This window comes from Falco biarmicus, chromosome 4 (assembly GCF_023638135.1).
Source record: "Falco biarmicus isolate bFalBia1 chromosome 4, bFalBia1.pri, whole genome shotgun sequence".
In the NCBI taxonomy this organism is placed as follows: Eukaryota; Metazoa; Chordata; class Aves; order Falconiformes; family Falconidae; genus Falco; species Falco biarmicus.
Window position 1 is genome coordinate 112,090,887 of NC_079291.1, and position 24,422 is coordinate 112,115,308.

Consider the following 24,422-nt stretch of genomic DNA (forward strand, 5'->3'; position numbering starts at 1 on the left):
GTACCCTGGAGCCTAACGACGGCCGCTGGGCCGCGCGGCTCCTTCCCGGGGCGGGCGGGGGCCGGGAGAAGCTGCCGCAGGGCCCTGCCGCTCCCAACCGGGGCGGGCCCCGCCGCCCGCCGAGTTGGACAGGGCCCCACAGAGAGACAGGGCAGGCGCTGGTGCCGTCTCAGTTTGTCCTCAGCGGGTCTTTATTTGCCAGAGATACAGCGGGGGGCGCCGGCGGCAGCCGCGGGCAGAGCCGGCCCTGCAGGCATGCAGCTGCGGGGGGGAAGCGGGGTCCGGGCCGGGGGGGCACGGGGAGGCCGCTCGGGATCCTCCGGACACGATGCGCGGGGGCGCGCGGGCCGCCCCCGGGCGGGGAGGGGGTCCGTGCCGCCTCGCCCCCCGCTACGCGGCCCCCCGGGATGAGGGGGGCTGCCAGGTGCTCTGCCCGCTGCGCCCCCCCGGGATGGGAGGGGGGGGGTGGTGCAGATGCTCTGCCCGCGACCCTCTCACGGCCCCGCACATGCACGCGTGTCCGGGGGCCCCGCGCCGCCCCCCCAGCCCTGCGGGGCTCGCGGCCGGAGGGCTGCCCCGTATCTCTGGGCATCCCCGGGGGAGGACGGCGGCGGGGGACAGACTGAGAGAGCAGGGGGAGGGGGGAGTGACGGGGCGGGGGGGACAGACCGACCGGCAAAGCCACCGAGGGGGGAGAGGGGGGCCGGGGAGGACGGGCTCCATGCAGGGCTCTGCCCCGCGGCCGGCTCTCCGTCGGGGCACGTAGAAAAGGGGCCGCAGGCGGGGGCGCGGGGGGGGCCATGCCGGGGCTATGTACAGAGGAGCGGGGGGCGCCGCTCAGCCGGCCTGCTCGCTGGGGGCCTCGGCGGCGGCGGCCCCGTCCCCATTACACGTGGCGGCGGGCGGCGGGCGGGGGGCCGGGGACTGCGCGGCGGCGGGCGGCGTGCCGGGGGCCGCAGTGTCCGTGGCGGCGGCGGCGGCGGCGGCGGGGGCCGGGGCCGGGGCCGTCTCCGTCTGCTCGGGCGCCCGCAGGCGTTTCATGAGCGTCGTCACTCGCACGGCTTTCTGCGGGCGGAGGGAGAGGCGGGGGGCGGTGGGGTGCTGCCCTGCCCCCGGGCCCCTCACCGGGGCGTCGGGTCCCCCACCAGGGATGCCTGCGGGGGGCTGGTGGGGTCGCAGGGGGTGGCAGCCCCGCCCCCTGCCCCAGGCTGACAGCTGGGCTGGGCTCGGCTGAGAGGGGAAACTGAGGCACGGGGCACCCCCACCCACCTTCCACTTGGCCCGGGCAAAGTTCTTCTCGATCTGGGCACAGACACCATCCTTGATGTTCTTGTCGGAGGCAGCGTTGCCGGAGATCCTGGGTAGGCAGGGAGGGGTGAGCAGCCCCTGCCAGCCCCCCCCCAGCCCCCTGCCCACCCCCGCTGCCCCTCACCACTCGTGGGAGATGGCCTCCTCCGCTGTGATCCGCTGGTCCTGCTCCACCTCCATCAGGCGCGTCACCAGCTCCTTGGCTGGGGACACAGGGTGGGGAAGTGAGTGCAGGGGGACAACGTGGGACCCTGTGTGTGTCCCCCTCCCAGTGCAGGGCTCACCTGCCTGCGAGATGTCGTCCCAGTATGGCGGATCAAATTCGTAGTCCCCAGCCAGGATTTTGCGGAAGAGGTTCTTGTCATGGTTCTCATAGTCATCCTCGTCTGCCTCCTCATAGAAGGGGGGGTTCCCCGAGAGGCTGGGGGACAGGGTAGGGGGGCTTAGACCAGCCCCTGGCCCCTGGCCCCCCACGACCACCCTGGCCTTCACCCCGCACTCACAGGATGTACATGATGACGCCGATGGCCCAGCAGTCCACTGGCCGCCCGTACCGCTGCCGCCCCACCACCTCCGGAGCTGCGAGGGACAGGAGAGCAGCCCTGCCCCGGGGTCCCCAGTGCCCTGGCCCCTCACCCCCAGGGTGATGGGGAGAGGGAGATACCGACTGGGAGCACCGTGCATTGGCCCCGGGGTGATGGGGAGCAGCAGAGACCCAGCAGGAGCACCCAGGATCAGCCCCGGGGTGATGGGGAGCCACAGGGACCCACTGGGAGAACCCAGGATCAGCCCTGGGGTGATGGGAAGCAGGAGGGACCTGCCAGGAGCACCCATGACCATCACGTATCCGATGGGAGCCCCCAGGACTGGTCCCCAGTGTGGCCAGGAGCAGCAGGGACGTGCTGGGACCCCGGCAGTGCTACCCACCCCCGCCCACCCACCCGCCCGCCCGGCTGGCTCTCACCCACCCAGGTACTCAGGGGTGCCACAGGGCTCCTTGATGAGCCCATTCTCCAACTTGGCCAGGTGGAAGTCGCTGATGACGATCTTGGAGTTCTTCAGGCGGTTATAGTACACCAGGTTCTCCAGCTGCGGGCGCAAGGGCCGTGAGCACTGGGGTGGGGGGCACACCAGCACCCACGGGTCCTCCCACCCACTCCCCCACCCACCTTGAGGTTCCTGTGGACAATCTTGAGTGAGTGCAGGTAGGCAACCGCCTCCAGCACCTGCCGGATGACGTTGCTGGTGTCCCTCTCCGAATAGTACCCCTGGTCCAGGATCCAGTCGAAGACTTCCCGGCCAGTGGCCCTGCCAACAGCAGCTCTGCCAAGACACACCCCCAACGGGGCACCCCCCGCCAGCCCCCCGCACCCCCAAAACTTACAGCTCCAGGAAGATGAAATACTCCTTGCGGGTGATGTAGACGTCCACCAGCTGTAGAATGTTGGGGTGCTTCACCCTACAGACACATAGGGGCATGGGCAGGGGTCCCTGCTTTGCCTGGAAGCCCCCCCTGGCCCCAGCACTCACATTTTGAGGATAATGATCTCATTTTTGGCCGCCTTCCGCACTTTCCGCCCATCTCGCTTCAGAAACTTCTTGCAGGTGTACAGCTTCCCTGTTGTCTTCTCCTTGGCCCGGAAGATTTCACAGAACTCCTCCCTGCAAGGGTGCCTGCAGCTGTCACCCCCCTGGGGACTGCCCAGCTCGTGGTGCTTGGGTGGTCCCCAGACCCACCAGCACCCCCACCCCACCCCAATCCCAGCAGTGAGGGGAGATGCTGCTGGGGTGGAAGGAAGCTGCAGTGAAGAGTCTCTCTGGAGGCAAGAGGATGTGTGTGTGTGAAAGCCAGTGAGAAGGAACTGATATGGAACAAGCAGATCAATAGGGAAGGGAGGAAATTTGCTGACTAAAAAGCCCCCTCCCCACAGCAGCCGGGGTCAGACCCACTGCCGAGCTGCCCATGCCAAGGCAGAACAGCAGCACACCCCAACATTAATGTCAGTGCTGCAGTCGGGAAGAAAGAAGGGGATATGCACCGGTTGCCTGGGGATGCTGCAATATTTCTGTTCTATTATTAATGGTGCTCGAGCCCATCGGCCAGGCCAGAGCCGCAGGGGAGCCCCTGGGGCACACTTGGCACCGCTCTGCCAAAGCCTTGGGCTTTCCTGCACCCCCCGGCTGCACCAAAATCCTCATGGCCACCGCCTTGGGTGCAGGGCAGCTGGGACCCATGGGTTTTGGGACAGGCTGCCCAGAGGATGGAGTAAAGCTCTAGGAGCACCCAAACAGGTCCCCACTGCCACAACACATCACCCTGCCAGGCATGACCCACAGCCAAGCGGTCCTGGTGTTTTGAAGGCCGATGGAAAAATTTCTGCTGAATATTTTGGGGTCAAACCACTCTCAGTTGGGTCTGGGGGCTTCATTTTTTGAAGTGCTTCCTAGCGGGTCCCCCAGCATAGCAATCAAAGCGGGTCCCCCAGCATAGCAATCAAAGTGGGGAAGCAGCAGCACTTGTCCCCTGCAGACGACATCTGTCCTTTCCTTTACTGGAGCAGAGCCCTCCTGCTTCCTGGAGCACTCAGGGGAGCTGGGATCGTGTGGAATTGCTGCAATCCCCGCAAATCTGGGGGGAGGAGGTAGCGATACGGGGAGCTGCCCAGCTGCAGCCAGCAGCAGCTGGGAAACCTCGCCACCCTCCTTGGAGCTGGCGACAGATACCCCCCACCCCCAGCAGCGAGAGGGACTAGGGGACAGCCACCCCAGCATGTGCCCTGCCCAGCCCAGCTGTGGACCATGGGCAGCATCGTGCTGCTCCTCAGCCCGCAGCACACAGGCGGTTGGGGTCCCTGGGGCACCCGCGGGGCCAGGGAGGGACCAACTCACGTTTTGATGACCTGGCCCAGGTCATATCTGTCGGTCACCTCGGACGGCTGGTTATAATCTTTCTTGTCTCCCAGTGTCACGCAGCCAAACGGCATCGCAGGGCCCGGTGCTGGCAGGGCAGGGAGAGGCGGTGAGCACCCCGGCACCACCCTCCACCCCCCGGAACTGCACCAGCCCCCCCCGAGCCGTGCTAGTTACAGCTAGTGCTGTAAAACCTGACGAAGTACAGCGGCTGCTTTTGCTCCCTGGCTACCACAAGCCACCACATGCCCAATGCCACCAATGCGCGTCCATCCCCGTGGCATCCGGCCGCTCTGCCTGGGCTTGGGGCGCCGGCAGGGCTGCGAGCCAGCCCCCCTGGCCCCAGTTCACAGATTGTTAATGATTTATTAAGTAGCCAGGGCTAGCGCAGAGCCTGGAGCACCCACTAGGGAAGCAAGTGGAGGCACAGACCCTTTCCGGTATCTCAGCTCGGTTTTGCCCCGGTTTTGCCTCACGGTGACATTTCTGTAGTCAGGGTTTCCCCAGGCAAAACATCATTGCACACTGTCACATGTGCAGTGACTTACACCAGCCTCAGCTCCCTGGCCCTGACCAGCCCCGGGTGCCCAACTGCAGCACCGGGCAGGCGGGCACGGCTGTTCAGCAGTGCCGGCACTCCTGCTGCCTGCAGTGGGCAGGTCACCGACCTCGGCACGTGCCAGCTCCTCTGGCCCTTTTGGCAGGACATTTTGCCCCTTGCTTTCCTGCTGAGAACCCTTCGAAACCAGACCCTGCTTGGAAGCTTCCCAGCAAAAAATTGGTCCCATGAAGTGATTTTTTTTCCTTTTCCCACCCTGTTACCAGGAGGAAGTTCCAGCTGATGCTATTTTCTGATGGCTCAGAAAGAGACAGGGCTGCCCAGGCCCCCCCCCCCAGTCCTCTTGGATGGACCCAAGCAGGACCCCACAACGGGATGCTGGCACGACGCTGGAGGCACTCATCACCCGGTGCTAAAGCTCCTGAAATGCCACGCTGCGGATGTGCTGGCCTTGCCATGCTGTGCCAGCAGCGCCCGGGGGCCTGGCAGCGAGGGCCACGGGCAGGATGGCAGTGCGGGATGCGGGAGCCGGCATCGCGGGTACCCAAGCGCCGAGCCTGTTGCTATGGCAATGGGAGCTGGAGATGCAGAAAGCGGCACATCCTTCGGAGGGGGCAGGGACGGGTAGCACCTGGCAGCACCCAACCCACCTGCGGGTGCATGGCCCCGTCTCCGCCACGTGAGCTCTGGGAGGAAGGTGGTCCTGTCCACAGCACCCTGGGCATGCACCTCAGCATTCCCTGGGGTGACTGACCCCAAATCTGGGTGGGCTGTGGGTGCAGCAGGCTAGGGAAAAGGGGGATGCTCCTTCCTGCCTTAATCCCTTGGAGCTGACCTGCCCTCTGTGCCTGCCCCAGCGATGCCTGCAAGATGGGTGCTCCCTGCTCACATGACACCCAGGCACCCTCCTGCCGAGAAAGCCCACAATGGGCAAGAGCACCTGCCCTGTCCCACTCAGGGTGCACCCAGCCCCAAAAGAGAAGCAGACCACCCATGGGACACCCCTGCCCATGCCACAGACCGGGTGAGGCTTTCCAGCCCACACTTGGTTCATCCCAACAGCCTCCCTGGCAAACGTGTCCTGCCTGGCACCTGCATGGCCCCCTGCCACACGACCTCGGCTCTACCATGCCACTGTGGCCAGCCGAGGGGGACGAGGGCTGTCCTGGCAGCTGCTGGCATGGCGGCAGGCTCGGTGCCACGGGCTGGCACAGGCAGGGCTGGCCTGCGGGTGGGTGGGAATGCTGCCAGCGCCGGCGGCATGATGCCAGGATTAGCTGGGAAGGGGACCCGGGTGGGATGATATATCGGGATTTTATTGCTGTCTCTGTGAGTGCTCAGCTAATCTGCGCTCATAAAATTAGTTCCCATTGGTTTAGTGGGGACCCATCCTGCCAGGGCTGAGCACTGGCACCCTCCCCTGCCCGAGGCTGGCTCAGGGGGGCTCAGCTCTCGTGGGGTACCCCACAAGTGAGGCTGGCACCTAGCCCCACATTGGGGCCAGCACCTGCGCCCCACAGGCGAGAGCGCCCCCACCGTGGCAGGGGTGCCCAGAGAAGGGGTGGGTGAAGGGGCAAGCGCTCCCTCCCTGGGGTGCCGGGGGGGAGGCTGGGTGCTGTGCTGGCACCCGTGCGCAGCCAGCCCCCCCCCACTCCCCCCTCCCCAAAGCATCTAATTTGGGAGCAGAAGCAACAGCAGGTGTAAGACAATAGCGGGGAAGTGGGTGGCCGGGTGCGGATGGCACGGAGGGATGACGCAGCCACGCAGCCCTCACCAGTGGGTCCCCCAGCCCCCCGCACCCCAGCCCTGCCCCACGGCGTGGGGTGCCACCGGCCGGCGCTCCATCTGCAACCCCGCTTCCACCTGCAGCTGCCCTGGACGTGTCCGTGGAGGGGGTCTCCGCTGGCATCCCACCCCCCACATCCCGGGGGAAGGATGCACCGAGGAGAGGCAGAAAACGCCGCCGGGCCGAGACGGACCGGCACACCAGCAGTGCAGGAGGCGGCAGGCGGAGGGGCTGCGCCAGTCCCGCGCTGCCCGCAGGAGCGCCCGGGCTGGGCAGCGGCGGGGCCGGGCCGCAGCCCCCGACCCCCAGCCCCGGCAGAGGGGCGAGGGGCAGCCCGGGCCGCGCACCGCAGGGGAGCTTTCGGCCGCGGCCGGCTGGGAGCGATGCGGCAGCGGGAGGGGAGCGGGGCTGCGGGAGAGAGGGGCCGGGGCCCGGGAGAGGAGGCTGGGCGGCGGGGGCGCGGGGCGAGGCCCCCCGGCCCGGCTCGCCGGGCTCCGCACCGGCCCCGGGGGGGGCGAGCAGGGACGCGCGGGGGGGGGGGCCGGGCTCCGGCAGCGCGCCGTGCCCGCGGCGCCCGTCGGGGCTGGGGCTCTGCGGGACGCGGGGTGCCGGCGGGGCAGGGGCGGTGGCGGGCGGCCGTCGGGGCGCACACGGAGCCGGGTCTGGCTCCGCCGGGGGGTACCGGGCCACCGCGGGGCGGGGGACAGCGCGGGGGCAGCCCCCGGCCAAGTGCCGAAGCCCAGCAACGCGCCCACCCCGGGCCCGGCCCCCCTCGCCCACGGCACGGACCGGCACGGCTGGGCTCGGGGCTGTCCCGGCGCGGCGCGGCGCTCACCTGCACGCCTCTCCGACCGCAAAGGGGGGCCGCGGCCCGGGGCCGCCGCTTGGGGGGGCCGCACGCCCCTCCCTCCCGCCCTTCCGCGCGGGGCCGGTGCGGTGCCGGGCCGAGCCGAGCCGAGCCGAGCCGAGCCGGGCCGGGCCGAGCCGAGCCGAGCCGAGCCGAGCCGTCGGTCCGTCGCGGCGCGGCCCCGCGCGCCCGGCGCGGCAAGTTGGGGGGGCGGGACCGCGGGGCCCCGCCCCCGGGGCGCCCCTCCCCGCCCCTGACGTCACCGCCAAACTTCGCGCCCCGCCCGTCGCGCGCGGGAGAGGCGCCCGCGGGGCTGGGACGCGCGTGGCTCCGGGGACGCGCCCCCGCAGCGCGGCGGGACGGGGCAGCCGTGTCCCCCGGGGCGGCCACTGCCCTGGGCAGGGCGGCGGCGCAGCCACCACCAGCGGGCCGGGACGCTGCCACTGCCTGGGGTCCGGGAACCCACGGGACCCCGCGCCGTTGCCCACGCGGCGGCGGCTCGGGGGGTGCGTAAATACCCGTGACCCCCCGCGGCTCGCTCCGTTCCAGCTGCTGCCCGGCCGGGTGAGCCCAGCTGCCTGTGGTGTCCCCTGAGCCTGTCCCTGCTGTCCCAGTCCGAGCTCCTCCCCCGGCGGGTGGCCGCCCAAGGGATGCTGTGCCCCACGGGCCGCATCCAGCCATGGCATCACAGCAGGCTTTGCTGGTGGGAGAGAGGGGACACTGGGGTGAGCTGGCATCCCCTGGGCTGCAGATGGGATGGATGGAATGGAATGGTGTGGGATAGGATGGGATGGGACAGGATGGATAGGATGAGAAGAGATGGGATGGGATGGGACAGATGGGATCCGATGGGATAGGATGTGGTGGGATGGATGGGACGGGACAGGAGGAGGTTATTAGCAGAGCTGAGTGTGGGCTCAGCATCACAGGTGTCTGTCCCCTGAGGACACTAAAAGGTGCCATGACGATGTGGGCAGGCACATGGTCCTGCCTCCGTGCCATGATCCTCATGGGAACCACACAACTTCCTTCCCTTGTCCTCCGCGTCCAGCTGTGGGGTCAAAGGCTCCGCTCACTCCCCCATGGACCGGGATTGTCTGTGCCCCATGGCCTGAGCCAAGGGGCAAGAAAGAGGCAAGAAATTGGCCACCACGATGCTCTTAACTCTGCCCACAGCCCAGGGCAGGCAGCACAGCCCCAGCGGGGGCAGGCAGGTCCCCAGCCCCTGCAGCACCTCGCTCCTCATGCGGTGCAGCCATGTGCACAGGCTCCCAAATGGCTGCGTGCCGTGTGCTGCCATTTGTGGCCCTTATGGTGCCGCTTCCAAACTGCAACCCCACTCCCCTGCCCTCGTGCCCCTGCACCCACCAAACCCCAGGTCCTCAGAAGCACCCAGCCCACAGCACCCTGAGCCACCACAGGGCTGTGGCCATCCTCTCCTAGGAGCTACAGCCCCCCATGGCCGGGTCAGACAGGCCCACGGACAGGGGACACTGCGGTCCCATCCCCAAAACCAGCATCTCCCCTCTGCGCACAAGGAGACCAGGCAGCACCCCAAGGCAGAGGCAGCCTGGGGCACCCCACGTACCTGTCCCCTGCGTGCCCCCGAGCCCCGCGAGCCCTGGGCCCGCTGCCACCCGTGCCAGGTAATCAATGGCACGTGAGAGCAGGGGAATTAGCAGGGCACTGTAGTCTGAGCTTCTAATCAAGAGTTTAATCATAGCGGCTGGCAACAGCATGGCACAGTTACTAATCTTTGCACCTCGCGGGAACCTGGAGCGTAACTCACAATTACTTGGCAGGTGCCCGGTGCAGCTCAGGGCTGCCCAGCGGTGGTTCGCAGCTCTGGGGACAGACCAGTGCTCCTCCAGCACCCCTCGGCCCAGCTCACGCCCGTCACCTCCTGGCACCAGCCGTCTGCCCGGGGCAGGGCTGCCCCGGGGTCCCATCACTTCCCCCGGTCTCCTGCTGGCCCCAGCCCTGGTTGGGGTCTTGGGCCACCTTGTGTGCCGTTTTGGGGCGATCAGCTCTGCTGAGCCCAATGGCACTGGTCCCTGCTGTGCCCTGCCCCACTGACCTGCTCACCCACCACCCCGTGGATCCACCGTGCTGTGCACCCACTACCCCAGGCACCCACCACCCCAGGCACCCACCACCCCAGGCACCCACCACCCCAGGCACCCACTGCCTCAGGTACCCACTGCCTCAGGTACCCCCCACCGCAAGCACCCACTGCCCTGTGCACCCACCACCCTTCCCACTGCCCTGCAGTGAGCCCAAAGCTGGCTGTGGGATGACATGGCCAGTCTGCAGTGACATTTCCTGCAGGACCCTGGAGTGAGCAAGCCCGGGCTGCCCAGTGTGGGGCTGCCAGGGCTGGGGGCACCAGCTGTACCCCTCTGCCTTGGGTGAGGGACAGTGGATGGGGGGGACCCGGCTGTACCCCTCTGCTTCGGGGGGGGACGGACATGGGTGGGGGGAGAGCCAGCGGGTGGAGGGGGTGCAGGGCAAGCCTGGCCTGGCAGCCTGGTGCCATGGGGTGCGTGCTGGGGTGCAGGGGGGGGTGGGGGGGTGCAGCGTGTCCGTGACTCAAGCGCCACGTGGCACCGCATCCCTGCGTGCTTGCCATCACCATGGCAACCGCCAGGCAATCAGCGATAATTGCACAGTCGGCACGGCAACGGGGCCAAATAAACCCCATCCCTCCTTTCGGGGGGGCTGGCAGGGGGGCAGAGGGAGGGAAAAAAGGGGCACAGCCACTGATCGCCACCCCTGGCCCTTTATTTGGGTCAGCAGCGGGGGCGGGGGGGGGGGGGGGGCACAGTGGCAGGGTTGCCCTCCCCGTGCACCCTGGGTTCCCCATGCACCCTGGAAGGCGTCAAGGGAGGTGGCCAGCAAGCAGTCCAGCCAGGCAACCATGCAGCGGTGGGGGGGACCCCCAGCTCAGCAGGCAGGCATGGTGCCCCCTGCCCACAGCAGGTGGTGGGGGCCAGCAGCACCTCAGGACAACGGAATTGCTCATCCTCCAGGAGCAGCCCCGAGGGGCAGGGGGGGTGAGGGGCAGGTTCCCCCCAGCCCCCAGCAGGACACAGCAGCAGGTCTCCTTCAAGTGGTGCAGGGGGCTGGCACCCAGGTGGACCCTGTGGGACCCCAGCAGCTGGCCCAGGTGGAGCGTTAGGGTGGCCACAGCTGTGGCCAGGCAGGGGGTGGGTTGGGGGAGAGCAGTGCATAGCCCTGCTGCACCCTGCCACATAGGAGGTGCTGGCACTGCAGCCCACTGCCACACCGGTGTCAGAGCAGCCAGTGAGCAGAGTGGGGCAGCACCAGCATGGCCGGTGCCCCAAAGTCCTTGGAGAGCAGGTTGGCCACCTTGTCCTGCTTGGCGGTGGGGGAGAGCGGGGCAGCTGTGGCCAGCACCGCCACCTCCTTGGGCCAGATGCCCAGCTCCTGGTACAGGACACGGTGCCACAGCTCCTCCAGCTCATCCCAGTCAGTGACCACGTTGTGGGTTAGGACAGGGCCACCCTCTGCCTGGCTGGGCACCACTGACTGCAACTGCTCATCCTGGGGCAGCCCACTCCTTGTGTGGCTCATCCCTTGTGTCGATGACAAGATGACAACAGCACACAAAGCCTTGTGCCTCTGCACCAGCTTGGCCCCCATCACATCTAGGGCTGGCTCTGGTCCCCAGAGCCCTGCCTGGGAGGGGGGATGGTCACCACAGTGACCACCTGCACCACAGTGGTGACATGACCCGTGGCATCAGGGTTTGGTTCCCCTTCCCATTGGAAGACCTTTGGGGGCCCCTGTGTCCCCTGGGGTGGTACCTGCAGCTGTAGTGACCAGGGTGCAGGGAGGCTGCTCGGGGTGAGGAGTTCCACGTGCAAGTCAAGTGGGGCTCCTTGCCGGGAGAGAGCCAGCCCCCGGTGAGAGGAGTGGGACCAGGACCGGGAGCAGGACTGGGACATGGCTGGCACAGGTCCTGACCAGGCACTGAGATGGGGTGAGCCTCTACGGCTGAGGGCAGATGCTGTCAGGGGCAGAAAAAGGAGAAAAAGATGTGCCTTATAGGCTAGAAGGCTTCAGGGTGAAGAAAAGTTCCTTGGGGACAAGAGATGGCCAAGAGCTACCAGAGCGCCCCAGGGACCACCACAGCTGCTCAGGCCAGCAGAGCTCCCTGGGCGCAGAGGTGCCCGGGCAGTGCGGGTGCCCTGGGTGTGGGTGCCCCAGGTGCGGGTGCCAGAGCCGGGTGGGGAGGACAGAGGGACAGGGCTGGCTGCAGGGGCCGGGTGCACAGCCTGCCCAGGGTGCAGGCAGCAGGGGCCGGGGTGCGGGCAGCCCCCCGCCAATTGCAGTCATCATTAGCAAAACTTACTGGTTTCTAAAAACGGCGCTGCAGCGGCCGCTCTTCACACCCGCTCCCCAGTGCGCCAGCAGCCGCTAAAAACAGCTTGGCGCTGCCTGCTGCCTCCTGCCACCCCTCGCCGGGCCGGCTGGCACCAGAGCGCGCCGTCTTGCGCAGGTGCTGATCTGGCACAATTCTGCCCATCGCTGGTCAAGCCCCCACCCCTGGCTGCCTGGTGGGCCGCGGTGAGGTAAAAGAGGGGCACCCGCCGCAGGCACCGGCACTTGCACCCACTTTGCCATGAGGAGCCCAAACCCACTGCTGGTGCGACGTGCCATTGGAGCAGCGCTGGCAAAGGCCGGCACAGCGCGTCCCCGGGAGCTGCCAGCGGCAGGACTGTGCCCGGCTCTGCCTGTGCACCCGCAGCCCCGCGTGTGGCCACTCATGTTTTATAGATGGGTCTGATTTTAATAATTAATCCCTGCTAACGACAGCACTTTCCCCAAATAAAACATTTAAAGTGCTGTGTGTGCAAGGCGTGCTGCCGGGGTGGGATGCTGGCTGCTCTGCCGCAGCCGGGGCTGGTGGGCACACCACGATGTGGCATGGCACAGTATGGCACAGTGTGGCACGGCATGGCATGGCCGCACACACCCAAAGCTCAACCAGGTGCTCCACCAACCATGCCCAGCCCTGCAGCACCTTAGGGTGCCACTCAGCTGGTACCCACCCATGCACCTCTGAGGCACCCCACAGCAGGGGCAGGGGTGCCAGATGCCCTGCAAGATGCCACCCTGCAAGGTCCCCCTGCCTGTCCCCTGTGCTGTGGCTGTGTGTGCAGCACCAGCGCCAATCCCGGCTGGCAGCAGCAGGCAGGGGCAGACAGGGGTGGGCGCTTGCCAGCCCATGGCATTAAAGGCCGGGTGCTCACTCCTCACCTCCCGCTGTGTAATTAGGGCAGGATAAATGCGTATTAGCATGAAATCTGTCATCTCCGCAAGCACATTTGCTGGGGGGGAGGCAGCCTTAGGCACGTCACTGTAACCATGCGAGGTTTGTCAGCTAACAAGCAGTTTGCTGCACCGCCCCACCGTCAGGCACCTGACAGCCCTGCTCACATGGGGTGCCCCTGGGGCTGCCCCCCATGTCACAGGACAGGGGGCCTGGCACCTATCTGCTACCCAGCCACAACCCTGGGCACCCGCCCTGCCCGGTGCTGAGGGGGGCAACACCCAGAGTGCCTGTCTGTCCATCTGTCCATCCCTCCCTGCATCCCTCCCTGCATCCCAGCTGCTGGCAGTGCCCCAGCCAGCTGCCCCAGCCACAACCCCGGCACCCAGCATCCCCCAGCACCCCTGGTCTCTGATCCAGCCCTAATAACTGCACGGTGCCAGCCCCTTCCTGCACCGTACCAGTTGCCACAGCAACTCGGCAGCGTAGCCAAAATGGTGCTGCTTGGCCTTGCGTGGGCAGGGCTGGCACCCATGCTGGGAGGCACGGCCACCCCAAAACCCGGGCCACGGGAGCAGCATGGCCCCGCCACGGGGAAACCGAGGCACCATCCTGGCAGACCCCTGACTGTGGGATGCTGGGACCTAGGTGTGCTAAAAATATCCTCCTGCGAGCAGCGGCACCGTGCAGGTGCGAGGCCGGCAGAGAAGGACAGCTTGGCTGATGGGAGCTGACGCGGCCCCCGGCTCCGGTTCCGCTTAATGAGCAGCCGAGGAGGGTTTATTTAAAGCCGGCGCTGGCTGCAGGACCCGTGTGGCTGGCCATGGACCGGCCAGCGGAGCTGCCCGTGGCTGTGGGGCCAGGGCACGTCTCAGCATCCCTGTCCTAGACCTGCCCCAAGCATCCCCTGACCACCCACTCACCCCCAAACCCTGCCCTCACCCCCTGCCCTGAGATCTGGGTGTGCACCCGGGGCAGTGATGCTCATCACCGGTCCCCTCCTCTTTTCCAGTGTCTTGTTCTAGGGGATTTTTGCCCCAAAGTGGGGCAGAGGGGACGTCCTCATTGGGACGAGCTCCTCACAAATGTGACATCTGCCACCACTGCTAGCAAAAGGAGCAGAGAAAGCCAGCTCATCTGGCAGTGAGCACCAATGGGGGGGTTCAGCTGCTCCCCCCAGCTCCTGGGCAGCCCCAGTGACAGCCTCTGGGCACGCCCCAGGGCATGAGCTGCACCATCCCCTGCACAGGCAGCAGCTGAAGCAATTAGGGTGTAATTAGGGTGACACTTGGTCACCACACAGCAGCCCCAAGCCCTGTCCAGTGTGCCCCGCCAGGACCCTGTGCAGGCAGGGTGGGTAGGTCACTGTGCTGGAAAGAGGCAGTGCCGGGGGGTTATTGTGGGCTGGGTGTCACCGCGTCTGCCACCATGATTGCACGTCCTGGGTCCCATGGTCCCATGGGCACCTCAATGCCAGGGACACTGTAATCCCATGCCCTGGGCTCCATGACACCAGTGGCAGTGTGATCCCACAGCCAAGCACCTATGATCCCATGGGCACCTCGATCCCATGCCCAGGCACCCAACATTCCCAGGAGCATTGTGATCCCATGATCACTGCGATCCCATGCCCCAGGCACCCATCATGCCACGATCGCAGGGGCGTGGAGACCCCACACGGCAGGTAGTGGGATCCCAGGGGCACCATCACCCCATGCTCAAGAGCATGGTGTGCCCCTCGCTTCTGCCCCCTTACTTGGGTGGTTGGGGGTCGTGGCGGGGAGCTGGCATCTCGCTGGGTACAGCCCTTTCCACCCTCTTCAGCTGCAGCTAAATATAGTCCCGACGGCTCCGCTGGCAGCTCTGCCAGCAGTGGGGGGCTCTGCCAGCCGGGGGGCTCGAGGCACCCATCTGGCTGCATGGCTGGGGTGCTGTGAGGCGTGAGACGGCGCGGGGAGCACTGCGCCGCGGGGTGACTGGGGCCACGGGCTCAGGCTGGGCAGGGGATTTTAGGAAAATCCTTTTGCTTAGTGCTGGCGTCACCTCCCGGCTGCCTGGGACCCCCGAGCACAGGGGGCTGTGGCGGGAGCTGGGGCGCATTGGGGGACCCCAGTGTGCTGGCCCCGGGGGACAGTGCCGGGGGTGCCCGCGCCAGCCCCGGTGTGCAGGTGCCCTCCCGTGGCTGGCACGGGAACAGTGGGCGCGCCCGCAGCTGGGCCCCTGCCGGGGGGTGCCCCGGGGGGAGCCGGGGACGGGAGCCCCCCACGCAGGGGGACAGGGGTGCTGCCAATCCGCGCATGGCCCCCCCACAGACACAGCCCCAGTCTGGGAAAAAATATAATTAGTTTTTAATGAGCAATTCCAGCCGCCAAGGGGCCGAAAACCCCACGGGACCCCTGGGTGGGCCAGGCCACCCTGTGGCACCCACTGGGGCTGAGCCAGCCCCCTACAGCACAGCCTCGCCACTGTGGGGCTGAGTCTGGGACCCCCAGCACCCAGCCGTTGTGGGCCTGAGCCCCAGACAGCGCAGTCTCATCAGTGTGGGGCTGAGCCTCCCAGCACCCAGCCAGCACAGGGCTGAGCCCCACGGCACCCCGTGGCATGGGACCAAGCCTGGAGAACACCCAGCAAATGCGGGTGTGAGCTGTGGGGTACCCCCCACAGCACCCAGCTGCCTCCCCGCACCCGTCTCACAGGGAGGGTGCCCCATAGCACCCAGCTCCATGCTGCATCCCTCCTAGGGGGAGCATGCCCATGGTGCATGGGGGTCCAGGAGCCCCCACAGTGCAGAGCACCCCATCAGCACATGGCTGTGTCCTCCTCCTCTTCTTCCTCCTCCTCCTCTTCTTCCTCCTCTTCCTCGTTATTCTCGTCCTCATCCTTGCCGCTGGGCAGCTGTCCCGGGGGAGCAGGTGGGAAGGGGGGGCCACACTCCAGGTTGACGTAGGTGACAGCCAGGTTGACATAGTGCTCACCCTCCAGCGTGGCCAGGACATGCTCCAGCTCACCCACCAGCCCCGTGAAGGACGGCCTCTCCTCAGGTGCTGGTGCCCAGCAGCTCAGCATCACCCCATACCTGCCCCGACATGCCCATCAGCACTGGTGGCCCCCTGGGGACACCCCACACCACCCCCCTGCCCACCCCCCAGCCCCACTCACAGGGTGTCGGGGCAGTGGCAGGGCTGTGGCAGGCGTCTCCCCCGCAGCAGGTAGCGGGCCATGTCGTAGGGGTCCACACCGGGGTACGGCGATGCCCCCCGCGTCAGCAGCTCCCACATGAGCACCCCAAAGGACCACTGCCAAGCAGAGGGCTGCCATGGCGGGGCCAGGTGGGATGGGGACAGGGGATAGGGGACAGGGACAGGGGCTGTGCCTACCACATCTGACTTGGTGGTGAATTTTTGGGTCTGGAGGCTCTCCAGCGCCATCCACTTGACGGGCAGCTTGGCGTGGCGGTGCTGCCGGACGCTGTAGTACTCCTTGCCAAACACATCCCGTGCCAGCCCGAAATCAGCCACCTTCACCGTCAGTGTCTCATCCAGCCTATGGGACACTGGTTTTGGGGGGCACGACTGGGCAGCATCCCCCATGCCCACCCCCAGGGTGACCTCATGGGGGGGTCTGGCAGGCACAGCCACACTCACATGCAGTTCCTGGCTGCGAGGTCCCGATGCACAAACTTCTTCTGGGCCAGGTACTCCATGCCCAGGGCCACCTGTAGCCCAAAGCCAATGAGGTCCTTCAGTGTGGGGCTCTGCAGGGTGGAAGCAGTGTGAGCCAAGCTTGGGGGTCTTCCCCCCAACCCCTGCTCAGGGTACCCCCCTACCTGCTCCTGGGTGCGGATGAAGTGGCGCAGGTCCCCGTGGCGCATGTAGGGCAGCACGACGAGCGGCAGCCCGTGGCGGGGCAGGCACACCCCCAGCAGCGAGAGCACCTGAGGGTGGTGGAAGCTCTTCATAAGGATGCCCTCACGCAGGAACTCCTCCACCTCCTCCACGTCCGTGATGCCTGCCGAGAGCTGAGCTGTGGAGGGCCCCGCCACCACGCCATGCCGCGGGGCTGCGCCATGTGAGCGAGCACTACTCACGGTGCAGGGACTTGATGGCGCAGTGGAGGTCCCCCAGCAGTGGGTCCATGTAGGTGCCATGGTAGACGCTGCCAAAGTGCCCTTTGGGGACAGGTGGCGTAACGTGAAGCTGGCGCCACACACAGTGAGTGGGTGATGCCACGGCCAAATCAGGGTGCAGTATCACCTTTGCCGATGACCCGGTGGCGGTGGGTGATGAGCCGCTCCTCAGGGATGAGGATGTCCTTCACCTCCTCCAGCAGCTCCGGTTGCAGGTCCTCCAGGCAGCAGGATGTGGCCCTGAGCAGGGGCATGGGGGAGCCACCGCCTGCCATGCCAGCACCGGCACCAGCACTGGCGAATCGTGCCCGTGGCCCTGCTGGGCCAGGACTGGCTGCCGTGGGCAGCACTGCTGGGACAGGCAGAGGCAGGGTGAGGGCTGGGCAGGCACCCAGCACCCCACCACCCGCTGGTGACACACACTTACCCAGTACCTCCCTGTAGTCGACGCCAGGGCGCAGGCTGGTGGCGGAGGGGTTGCCATGGCTGGGCTGTACCAGCAGCTCCAGGTTCTCGGTCCCTGTGGGCAGCAGCGGGGTGGGTGGGTGGGGGCATGGTGGGGGCTGGGGGGTGGCAGGGTGCCTGGTGAGCACAGCACTCACCTCCCCTCTTCCTCCAGCGCCAGCGGAGCAGCACAGCAGCCAGGATGCAGCAGAGCAGGAAGGTGACACCAGTGCCCAGGGCCAGGCTGGCGGCAAGGTCCAGCGAGGTGTGGGGGGGCAGCACCCAGCCCACCTCCTTGCAGGCGCTGTTCACGCAGATCTGGGGGAGCAGGGGCTCAGTAGGCGTGGGGTGGGGACACCAGGGGGGGTTGCCCACCCAGGGGGTGCCTACCTCCACAGGAGCTCCTGCCGGGGGCAGGTGCAGCTCACGGGGCAGTCGGCACGTCACCTTGTTCTTCAGCACGTTGGGGTGGCAGTCCCGGCCACCCACCGTCATGGTGATGTTCATGCAGGAGACCACGGCATCCATCCCCCATTGCTGCCCAGACACAGCGCCTTGAGCCTGGAGGTCCCCGCAGCGGGACCCCCGCCCCGGCTCACCCTGCCGCCCCACGTACATCCACCTCGATCTCGTCATCGCCAGGCTTGAGGCGGAGGCGCCCGCCCTCCTGCTTCCAGGGGAAGGGCTCGGGCCGGGGGTAGTAGCGGAGGCGGAAGAGCCGGTGGCCGGTGGCGCTGTCCAGCAGCACGCTCAGGTTCCCCGATGCCACCATCGCCACCTTGCTCTCGAAGGGGAAAGCCGGGCTGCGGCACAGCAGCCGCTCCGGTGCCCGCGAGCCCTCGCACTCCTGCGGGCAGGGGGATGCTGGGCACCGGCGCAGCACGGTGCCTGGCGGGCTGGGGTAGGCGGGGCAGGGCGGGGGGGTGATGGCCTTCTGCCCTGGTGCTTACTGTGGCTTTGGTCCTCACGCCACTGGCTTCGAAGCGGATCTTGGCACGATACACTGAGTCCAGGTGGGTGCCAACGATGGTGAGTATTGAGCCCCTACAGCAAGCAGGGATCAGGGCCCTGGGGTGCACGTGGTCCCAAGGGTGCACATGGTCCCCAGGGTGCCCAAGGTCCCCAGAACTTCATCCAGCCTAGTCAGGGTGTTGGGAAGGCTGGGGCTGACCCCCAGCCAGGGCAAAGGGAGCCAACGCACTCACTCATAGCTGCAGCTGGGGATGACGGCTGAAACGAAGGGGTCGGGGCGGGTACTGGAAGGGCAAGGGGGCTGGGAACTCCTCACCGTCGATCCACAGGGACACCCAGGCTGCACCCAGGCCAACGGCAGCAGGAGCCGTGCACTGAATCGCCCCCTCGCCCTGCCTGGGAACAAAGCGGCTGTGGCTGGAGAGGACAGTGGGACTGGGGGGGGATCTCCCAGCCTGTCCCCATGCCAGGGACCCCACTGTGCCTGGTGGGGGCAGGGCAGGGGTATACCTGGGCTGCTCAATCAGGGGGCACTCGGAGCCATTGACCATCACCTGCCAGCTGCTCCCTGCTGAGAGGTGGGTGCCACGGAGCCAGAGGTGGGTGCCACCCCCCCTGGGGCCGAACGAGGGGTGCAGGTCACTGACATGGGGCTCCTGGGCAGAGATGGGATCTGTGGGGTGAGTGGGTAAGCAAAGCCCTCCCCCAAACCCTGCCAGAGGGCAGCTGCCTCACATCGGGGTGACCACCAGCGCACAACCATACCACGAAGACAAAGCCGCTGAGGGTGGCGGAGCCCTGGACATGGAAGCTGGAGGGTCCGGCGGGTTCCTCCACGGTGAGCACCACATCAGCTGGGCCCCCCACTGCCATCTGGCCCCCTGGCTCCAGCACACACACCAGCACATTCACGAAGTCCTTGCGGCGGGAGGTGGGCGGGGGTCTGCGGGGCAGTGATGGGGGTCAGCCATGGGCGGCTGGGGAGAGCCCCAGATCCCTCTCTGCTGCTGTCCCCAGCCCCCACCCCCACTGCACACCTGTGGTTCCTGCTCTCCGGCAGCACGGTGCAGCCTCGCCGTCCCACAGCCACCCGGTAGCTGCCGGGGGGGCCGTAGTGGGGATTGGGGTTCGAGTGGGAGTGGAAGCTCATGCCACAGAGTGTCACCTGCGTCCGGCCCTGCAGCGGGGCGCTCCGGGGGTGGAACTGTGGGAGAAGCATCCATGTCGCCCCAAGCCCCAAGCACCTGGGGACGGTTGCAGATCTGGAAAGCCCCTTCCCCAGAAGGCATGACACCCATCCCAGGGAGAGCATCTCTGGACAGAGCAAAGGTCTCACCACATGCCACCCCATCTGCCACCTCCCTCCTCATCCAAGCACCCAGGAGATGTGGGGGGAGCAGGGGGGACAGCGGCGCAGACCTACGTCAGTGAGGACGGGTGGGCAGCTGTCCTGGACCCAGGGGCCAGCACACTCGTGGCGGCGTGTGCACCCATCCCTGCACCAGCCGCAGCCCATGAAGCCCTCGGCATGCAGGCAGCGCTGGCACGTGGAGAAGTGGCGGCAGCCAGGGCCAGTGACGTTCAGGCGCCACACCTGGGGATGGAGAGTGGAGTGAGCGAGATGTGTGGGGCTCAGCACCTGCCCTGCCCCCCCCGGGCCCCCCACTCACCTTGGTGCTGGCAGCAAAGAACAGCGAGTGGCTCTGCAGCCCCATGGCACCCCACACCGGCCCCGGCTCCCCCAGGGAGAAGTTGGCCAAGGTGAGGAGGTACGAGCTAGAGCGCTGGAGCACCATCTGCAGCGGGACAGAGTAGGGGGCTAAGTGCACCCCGCACCTTGTTGGGAGCCCCCACCCCTCCCGGCCCCCCATCCCACCTGGAAGATGCGTCCCTCCACCGTGCCCAGGTGGGCCACGGTGACATCCCCCAGGGCAGTGACGAAGATGGAGGTGAGGAGGACACTGGCCAGCTGCCCGTTGAACAGGTCCACCTTATGGGAGGTGGCAGGGACGAGGGTGGGCTGGTCCCAGCAACTGGTGTCGGTCACTGGCGCCGAGAGGTTCACCTGCATCCGAGAGCGGGGTGGGTGACTTGAAGCCAGCCCCGGCACCCTGACCCCCCCATACCCTTGCGGGTGAGCACCAGCTCCCACCACAAGATATTTTGAAGAACACCTGATTGCCCAAGCTCCCCACCAGGCTGCGAAAATTCTGCAGGAAAAGCCACATCCAGGGCCCCTCCCGCAGCCCCCGCGCAGCGTCAGATCCTGCCCTCCCCTCCCGCCCCATCTGGATGTGGTTATGGCGCTGGCACCGCAGGACCAACACCCCAAAGCCGGCCCTCCCCAGCCCCTGGAGCTTGGCGGGGGCATGGGTTTGAAGTGGGATACCAGGAGCCAGGGGGTCCCCACTGGGCCCCCCCCGATGCGTGGGCCGGGGTCCCCTCCAGGCTCGCCCTGCCCGGGTGTGGCAGCAGCAGGGGCTGTCTACTCCACGTGCCGGATGAGGAGGGGGCTTGGCCACACCTCGCCCCCGGCCTGGCTGAGAACACCAGAACTCACGTCATGGGTGCTCGCTGGGACCCTGCAGAGGGGGCCTCACCAGGTTGCCCACCTGCCCCTGTCCTGGCCATGCCAGGGCTTGTACCTGGGACACAGTGTTCCCACCCTGAGGCCACGGCAGACGAGAAATCCTGGTGACTAATTGCGCTTCCGCCTGCGGTTTATTTGCCCAGAGAAGGCGGGGGCCCTGGCGGGGGGGGGGGGGGGATGGGGGGGCAAGGCGGGAGCGGCCGGGCACCCCACACAGCCTGGCCCGGGGAGCACCAAGGCCCCACAGCCTCCCCGTCTCTTGCACACATAAACAAGCTGGAGAGGATGGCCATCAGCAACCCAGCGCTGGGGACAGTCACCATGGGCTGGAGCCAGCGCTCCCCCAGGAAGCCATTCTGGGCGAGGCTTGGCCTGGTGCACGGCAAGCAGCAGTGCCATGTGCTGGGACATGTGTCTGCAGCATCCCAGCTCGGTGAGCACGGGGTGCCTGGGGGGGAGTGCAGCCGGCTGCCCACCGGCCCCTGCCTCCCTGCACGGCCGGGGCTGGCGAAGCGTGGCGGCCCCTGCGATAGGCAGTGGGCAGCTGGTGGGGCTACCCCCCACCTGGGCAGTGCCGCTCTCCCCCTGACCAACCCACCCCCTCCGAGTCCACCCCACTTTACCAGTGCTTCCCAGCATCCCAGCTCCACCTCCCCGCCTCCCAGCTGACCACCAAGCCCCTGGGATGGGCACAGCACCCGGCAGCGCAGGGCAGAGGACTCACGTTGTGTGGGCAGTACTCCACTGGCTGGAAGAAGCTGAGCCCCCGCAGCAGTGGCTGGTGCCCGGTGCCGCAGCACTTCTCCATGCCCTCCTCCATGGCCTGGTTGAGGAGGCGGAGGGGGAAGGCGCAGACGGCCGAGTTGTGCTGTGGCACCCGGCTCTCTGTATGGCTCTCGGCGAAGGCACCGAAGAGCACCGTGTCGGTGTTGTTGATGCCGAGGTCCCGGGCCAGGCGGGCACCGGGGCGGGCAGTGTGGGCTGCCTGCAGCACATTGTAGGTGACGTCCCGCGTGGCACCCTCCTCGCCACTGCGCCGCCGCCGCCGCTTGGACTCAAAGCGGCAGTCAAGGACAAGTTCACGGTAGCGGTGAAGGTCATGCTCATGGGTGCTGAGCCGTGCCAGGCGCGTGTGGTACGTCGCTGAGCCCGGCCGCTCCGGCTGCACCATCAGGAAGTAGACGTGGTCCCTGTCGGCGAAGGAGTACACGTAGTGGATGGTGTAGTTGTCCTGGTATTGCGGCAGCACCGTCAGCCACTGGAAGTCATTCGAAAAGCCGTCCAAGGTGCCCTTCAGCCTGCGGATGGACACTGACTGTGGGCTGTACTGTGCCGCCATGCTGCTGTTGATGGTGGAACCGAGGTAGAAGAAAGAGGCGTAGGAGGTGGCCACCACAGTGGCACTGGTACCCAGGGGACTGGCCACACAGTCAGGGCAGGACGCAGGGCTGTTACCCGTGGCCGAGTACAGGCAGTGCGTGGCCGTGATGGCCACCTTGCCGTCCCGCACCTCCAGCTGGTGCTGGTAGCACAGCCCGTGCTGTGCCGTGCCGCAGCTGTACAGCCACGGCTCCAGCGGGTCCAGCAGCAGCAGGATGTTGTCCATGTCCTTGGGGCTGTCTGTGGTGTCTGGGCACAGGTGGCAGATCTCACACTCGGTGCTGCCCACTGGGCCAGTGACGAGGACAGAGAGCAGCTGCAGCTCGGGGCTGGCCAGCAGGATGCGGTTACGGATGGCCAAGAAGATGGCGACTGGACCAGTGGAGTCGGCGAAGACAGCAACGTTCTGCACGGGGCTGCCAGCATCAAGGCTGGGCAGCACATAGGGGACGGAGAAGTTCCTGGTGGAGCTGTAAGGGATGCGGGGGCACTGCCAGACGCCAGTGCCCAGCGGGGCCAGGGTGAGCACCAGCAAGAGGCACATGCGGCACAACAGCCCCATGCTGTGCGGTGCCGCTGGCATGGGGTTATCAATGGTCTCAGCACTGAGCAGGGTTGGGACATAGGGAGGACAGGTCACCATCGCATCTGCCAAAATAGAGGAGAAAGGGCTTTACCCGCTGTGGATGGGTGAGGAACCTGGGGCACTGCCACAGCTGTGTGTGGGGCAGGGAGTGCTGGGGTCCCCTGGGGGTCCCCTGGGGCCAGACAATACTGGGTGCTGCCGTAGGAGGATTGTTCGCACCAAATCTCTTCCCAAATATGGCAAGCGGGGGGTGAAGCCAAGTGCCTGTGGCCGGGGGAAAACATCCTGCCTGTTGCCACCTCCCAGCCCCTTGCCTGTCCCCCAGAAGCATCCCTGCCCTGTAACCCCTCCCCCTCCCGGGGACTGGAATGGGGACCCTGCCAGTCCCCCGGGGACAAGGACCCCAAGGGCCTCCTGGGGCTGGCCCGGGGATGGGTACGGCTGCCAGCCCCCCCGGGACAGCCGTGGAGCCAGGGGATCCCCGCGGGGCTGAGACAAGTCCCCTGCCAGCCCGCAGGGACAGGAACCCCAACGCACCCCGGGGCCGGGCCCCGCCGCCCCAGCTCACTGGTGCCGGCAGCGGTCCCCAGGCGGGGTCTCCGTCGGGTCCGGCTGTCCCATCCGCCCCTCCCCGGGGCCGTCCGGTCCGCTCCGGTGCCGAGCCGTGCCAGGCGGCTGGGCGCTCACCTGGGCGCTGTCGTGCCGTTCCGTGCCGCGCCGTGCCGTGCAGTGCAGTGCCGTTCCGTGCCGAGCCCGGGCGGGCCGGGGCGGAACGGGGCGGGGCCGTGCCGGGGCGGAGCGGGGCCGTGCCGGGGCAGGCGAGGCGGGCCGGGGCGGGCCCTGCCCCCGGGCTCCCCGAGGGCCAAGCACCGGCACACGCAGCCCGCGGGTGCTCGGGGGCGTCGCTGGGCATGCCGGGGGCACAAGCGCGGGTGGGCACGGTGCTCCGGGGGGACACGGGTGAGAGCCGGGGCCGCCGACCAGGGCGGGGGCGCAGCGCTGGCACGGTGACCCGGCTGCCCCCGCAGCCCAGAGCCGCCCGGGCGCCCGCCGGGGGGTCCCTGCGGCTGGGAGGCAGCTGTTCCCACCGGGGGCGCGCCTGGGGTCGGGGCACCCCGGCACCCCTTGGTCCCGCCGCCGCCACACGGAATCGCGGCTTCCCCAAGGCTGCCCGCGCCGGCCCCGCGCTTGCGGGTCGCTCCCAGGGCGGCGTTCGGGGGGTCCCACCGGGGGAGCCGGGGCGGTTAGTTCTGTTGCGCCCGTTCTCTGTCTCATGTCCCCTTCCCCCCTCCGCCGGCCAGGGCTGTCCGCGGCAGGAGCGCGGTGCTGGTGGGATTTGCTGCCGGTTGCGGGGATGCAGGAATCCGCTCCGCGTCCCGCCGCACCGCGCGGATTCTCTCCCCGAGCGCCCGGTCGCCCCGCGACGGGGCCCAGCCTCGCACACGGGCTCTCCCCGCACGGCTGCGGCCCCAGGCGGGGCCGGACACAGCGCGGAGGGACCGGACACAGCGCGGAGGGACTCCTGGGCAGCCTCGCCCCCGCCCCCCCCCCCCCCCCGCCCCGTTCCGGCCGCCTTGTGCAAGGCCGGCGGTTGCGCGGCCCCCGCCTTGCCCAACCG

General features: G+C 67.6%; 2 protein-coding genes across 5 annotated transcripts; both read right to left on the bottom strand.

Annotated features, from left to right (window-relative positions):
• Positions 1–169: 169 nt before the first annotated feature.
• Positions 170–7,638, bottom strand: CAMKV (CaM kinase like vesicle associated). Of its 4 annotated transcripts, none has more exons than XM_056336293.1 (11): positions 7,399–7,638; positions 4,198–4,306; positions 2,839–2,970; positions 2,693–2,767; positions 2,478–2,616; positions 2,277–2,397; positions 1,812–1,887; positions 1,593–1,729; positions 1,433–1,511; positions 1,270–1,357; positions 170–1,065 (listed from the first exon to the last, which is right to left on the bottom strand). In XM_056336293.1, exons 2-11 carry the CDS (start codon positions 4,290–4,292, stop codon positions 838–840), a joined length of 1,170 nt encoding a protein of 389 aa, XP_056192268.1. In that variant the 5' UTR covers positions 4,293–4,306; positions 7,399–7,638; the 3' UTR covers positions 170–837. The 4 variants fall into 4 exon arrangements, with proteins under 4 accessions (XP_056192268.1, XP_056192264.1, XP_056192267.1 ...); XM_056336289.1 differs by lacking the exon at positions 7,399–7,638 and adding an exon at positions 4,396–4,543; XM_056336292.1 differs by lacking the exon at positions 7,399–7,638 and adding an exon at positions 4,425–4,513.
• Positions 7,639–15,056: 7,418 nt separating this feature from the next.
• On the bottom strand, positions 15,057–23,604 carry MST1R (macrophage stimulating 1 receptor). Its single transcript, XM_056338429.1, is given in 22 exon segments — positions 15,057–15,782; positions 15,866–16,002; positions 16,084–16,249; positions 16,351–16,460; positions 16,533–16,714; positions 16,794–16,874; positions 16,960–17,181; positions 17,260–17,352; positions 17,435–17,594; positions 17,667–17,813; positions 17,893–18,123; positions 18,227–18,320; positions 18,482–18,528; positions 18,530–18,644; positions 18,759–18,904; positions 19,014–19,191; positions 19,286–19,452; positions 19,672–19,842; positions 19,919–20,044; positions 20,125–20,313; positions 21,563–22,866; positions 23,492–23,604. Coding segments are annotated over 21 exon segments (4,338 nt in total). The 5' UTR covers positions 22,862–22,866; positions 23,492–23,604; the 3' UTR covers positions 15,057–15,505.
• Between the last annotated feature and the right edge of the window lie 818 nt (positions 23,605–24,422).

Excerpts from the sequence above, each read along its gene's own strand:
- CAMKV (XM_056336289.1), bottom strand. The coding sequence starts at position 4,465 with ATGTGGTGGCTTGTGGTAGCCAGGGAGCAAAAGCAGCCGCTGTACTTC. Across the intron at positions 2,617-2,692 it reads TATTTCATCTTCCTGGAGCT|GGCCACTGGCCGGGAAGTCT; the intron begins GTAAGTTTTGGG and ends TGCTGTTGGCAG. Across the intron at positions 1,358-1,432 it reads GAGGCCATCTCCCACGAGTG|GATCTCCGGCAACGCTGCCT; the intron begins GTGAGGGGCAGC and ends CTGCCTACCCAG.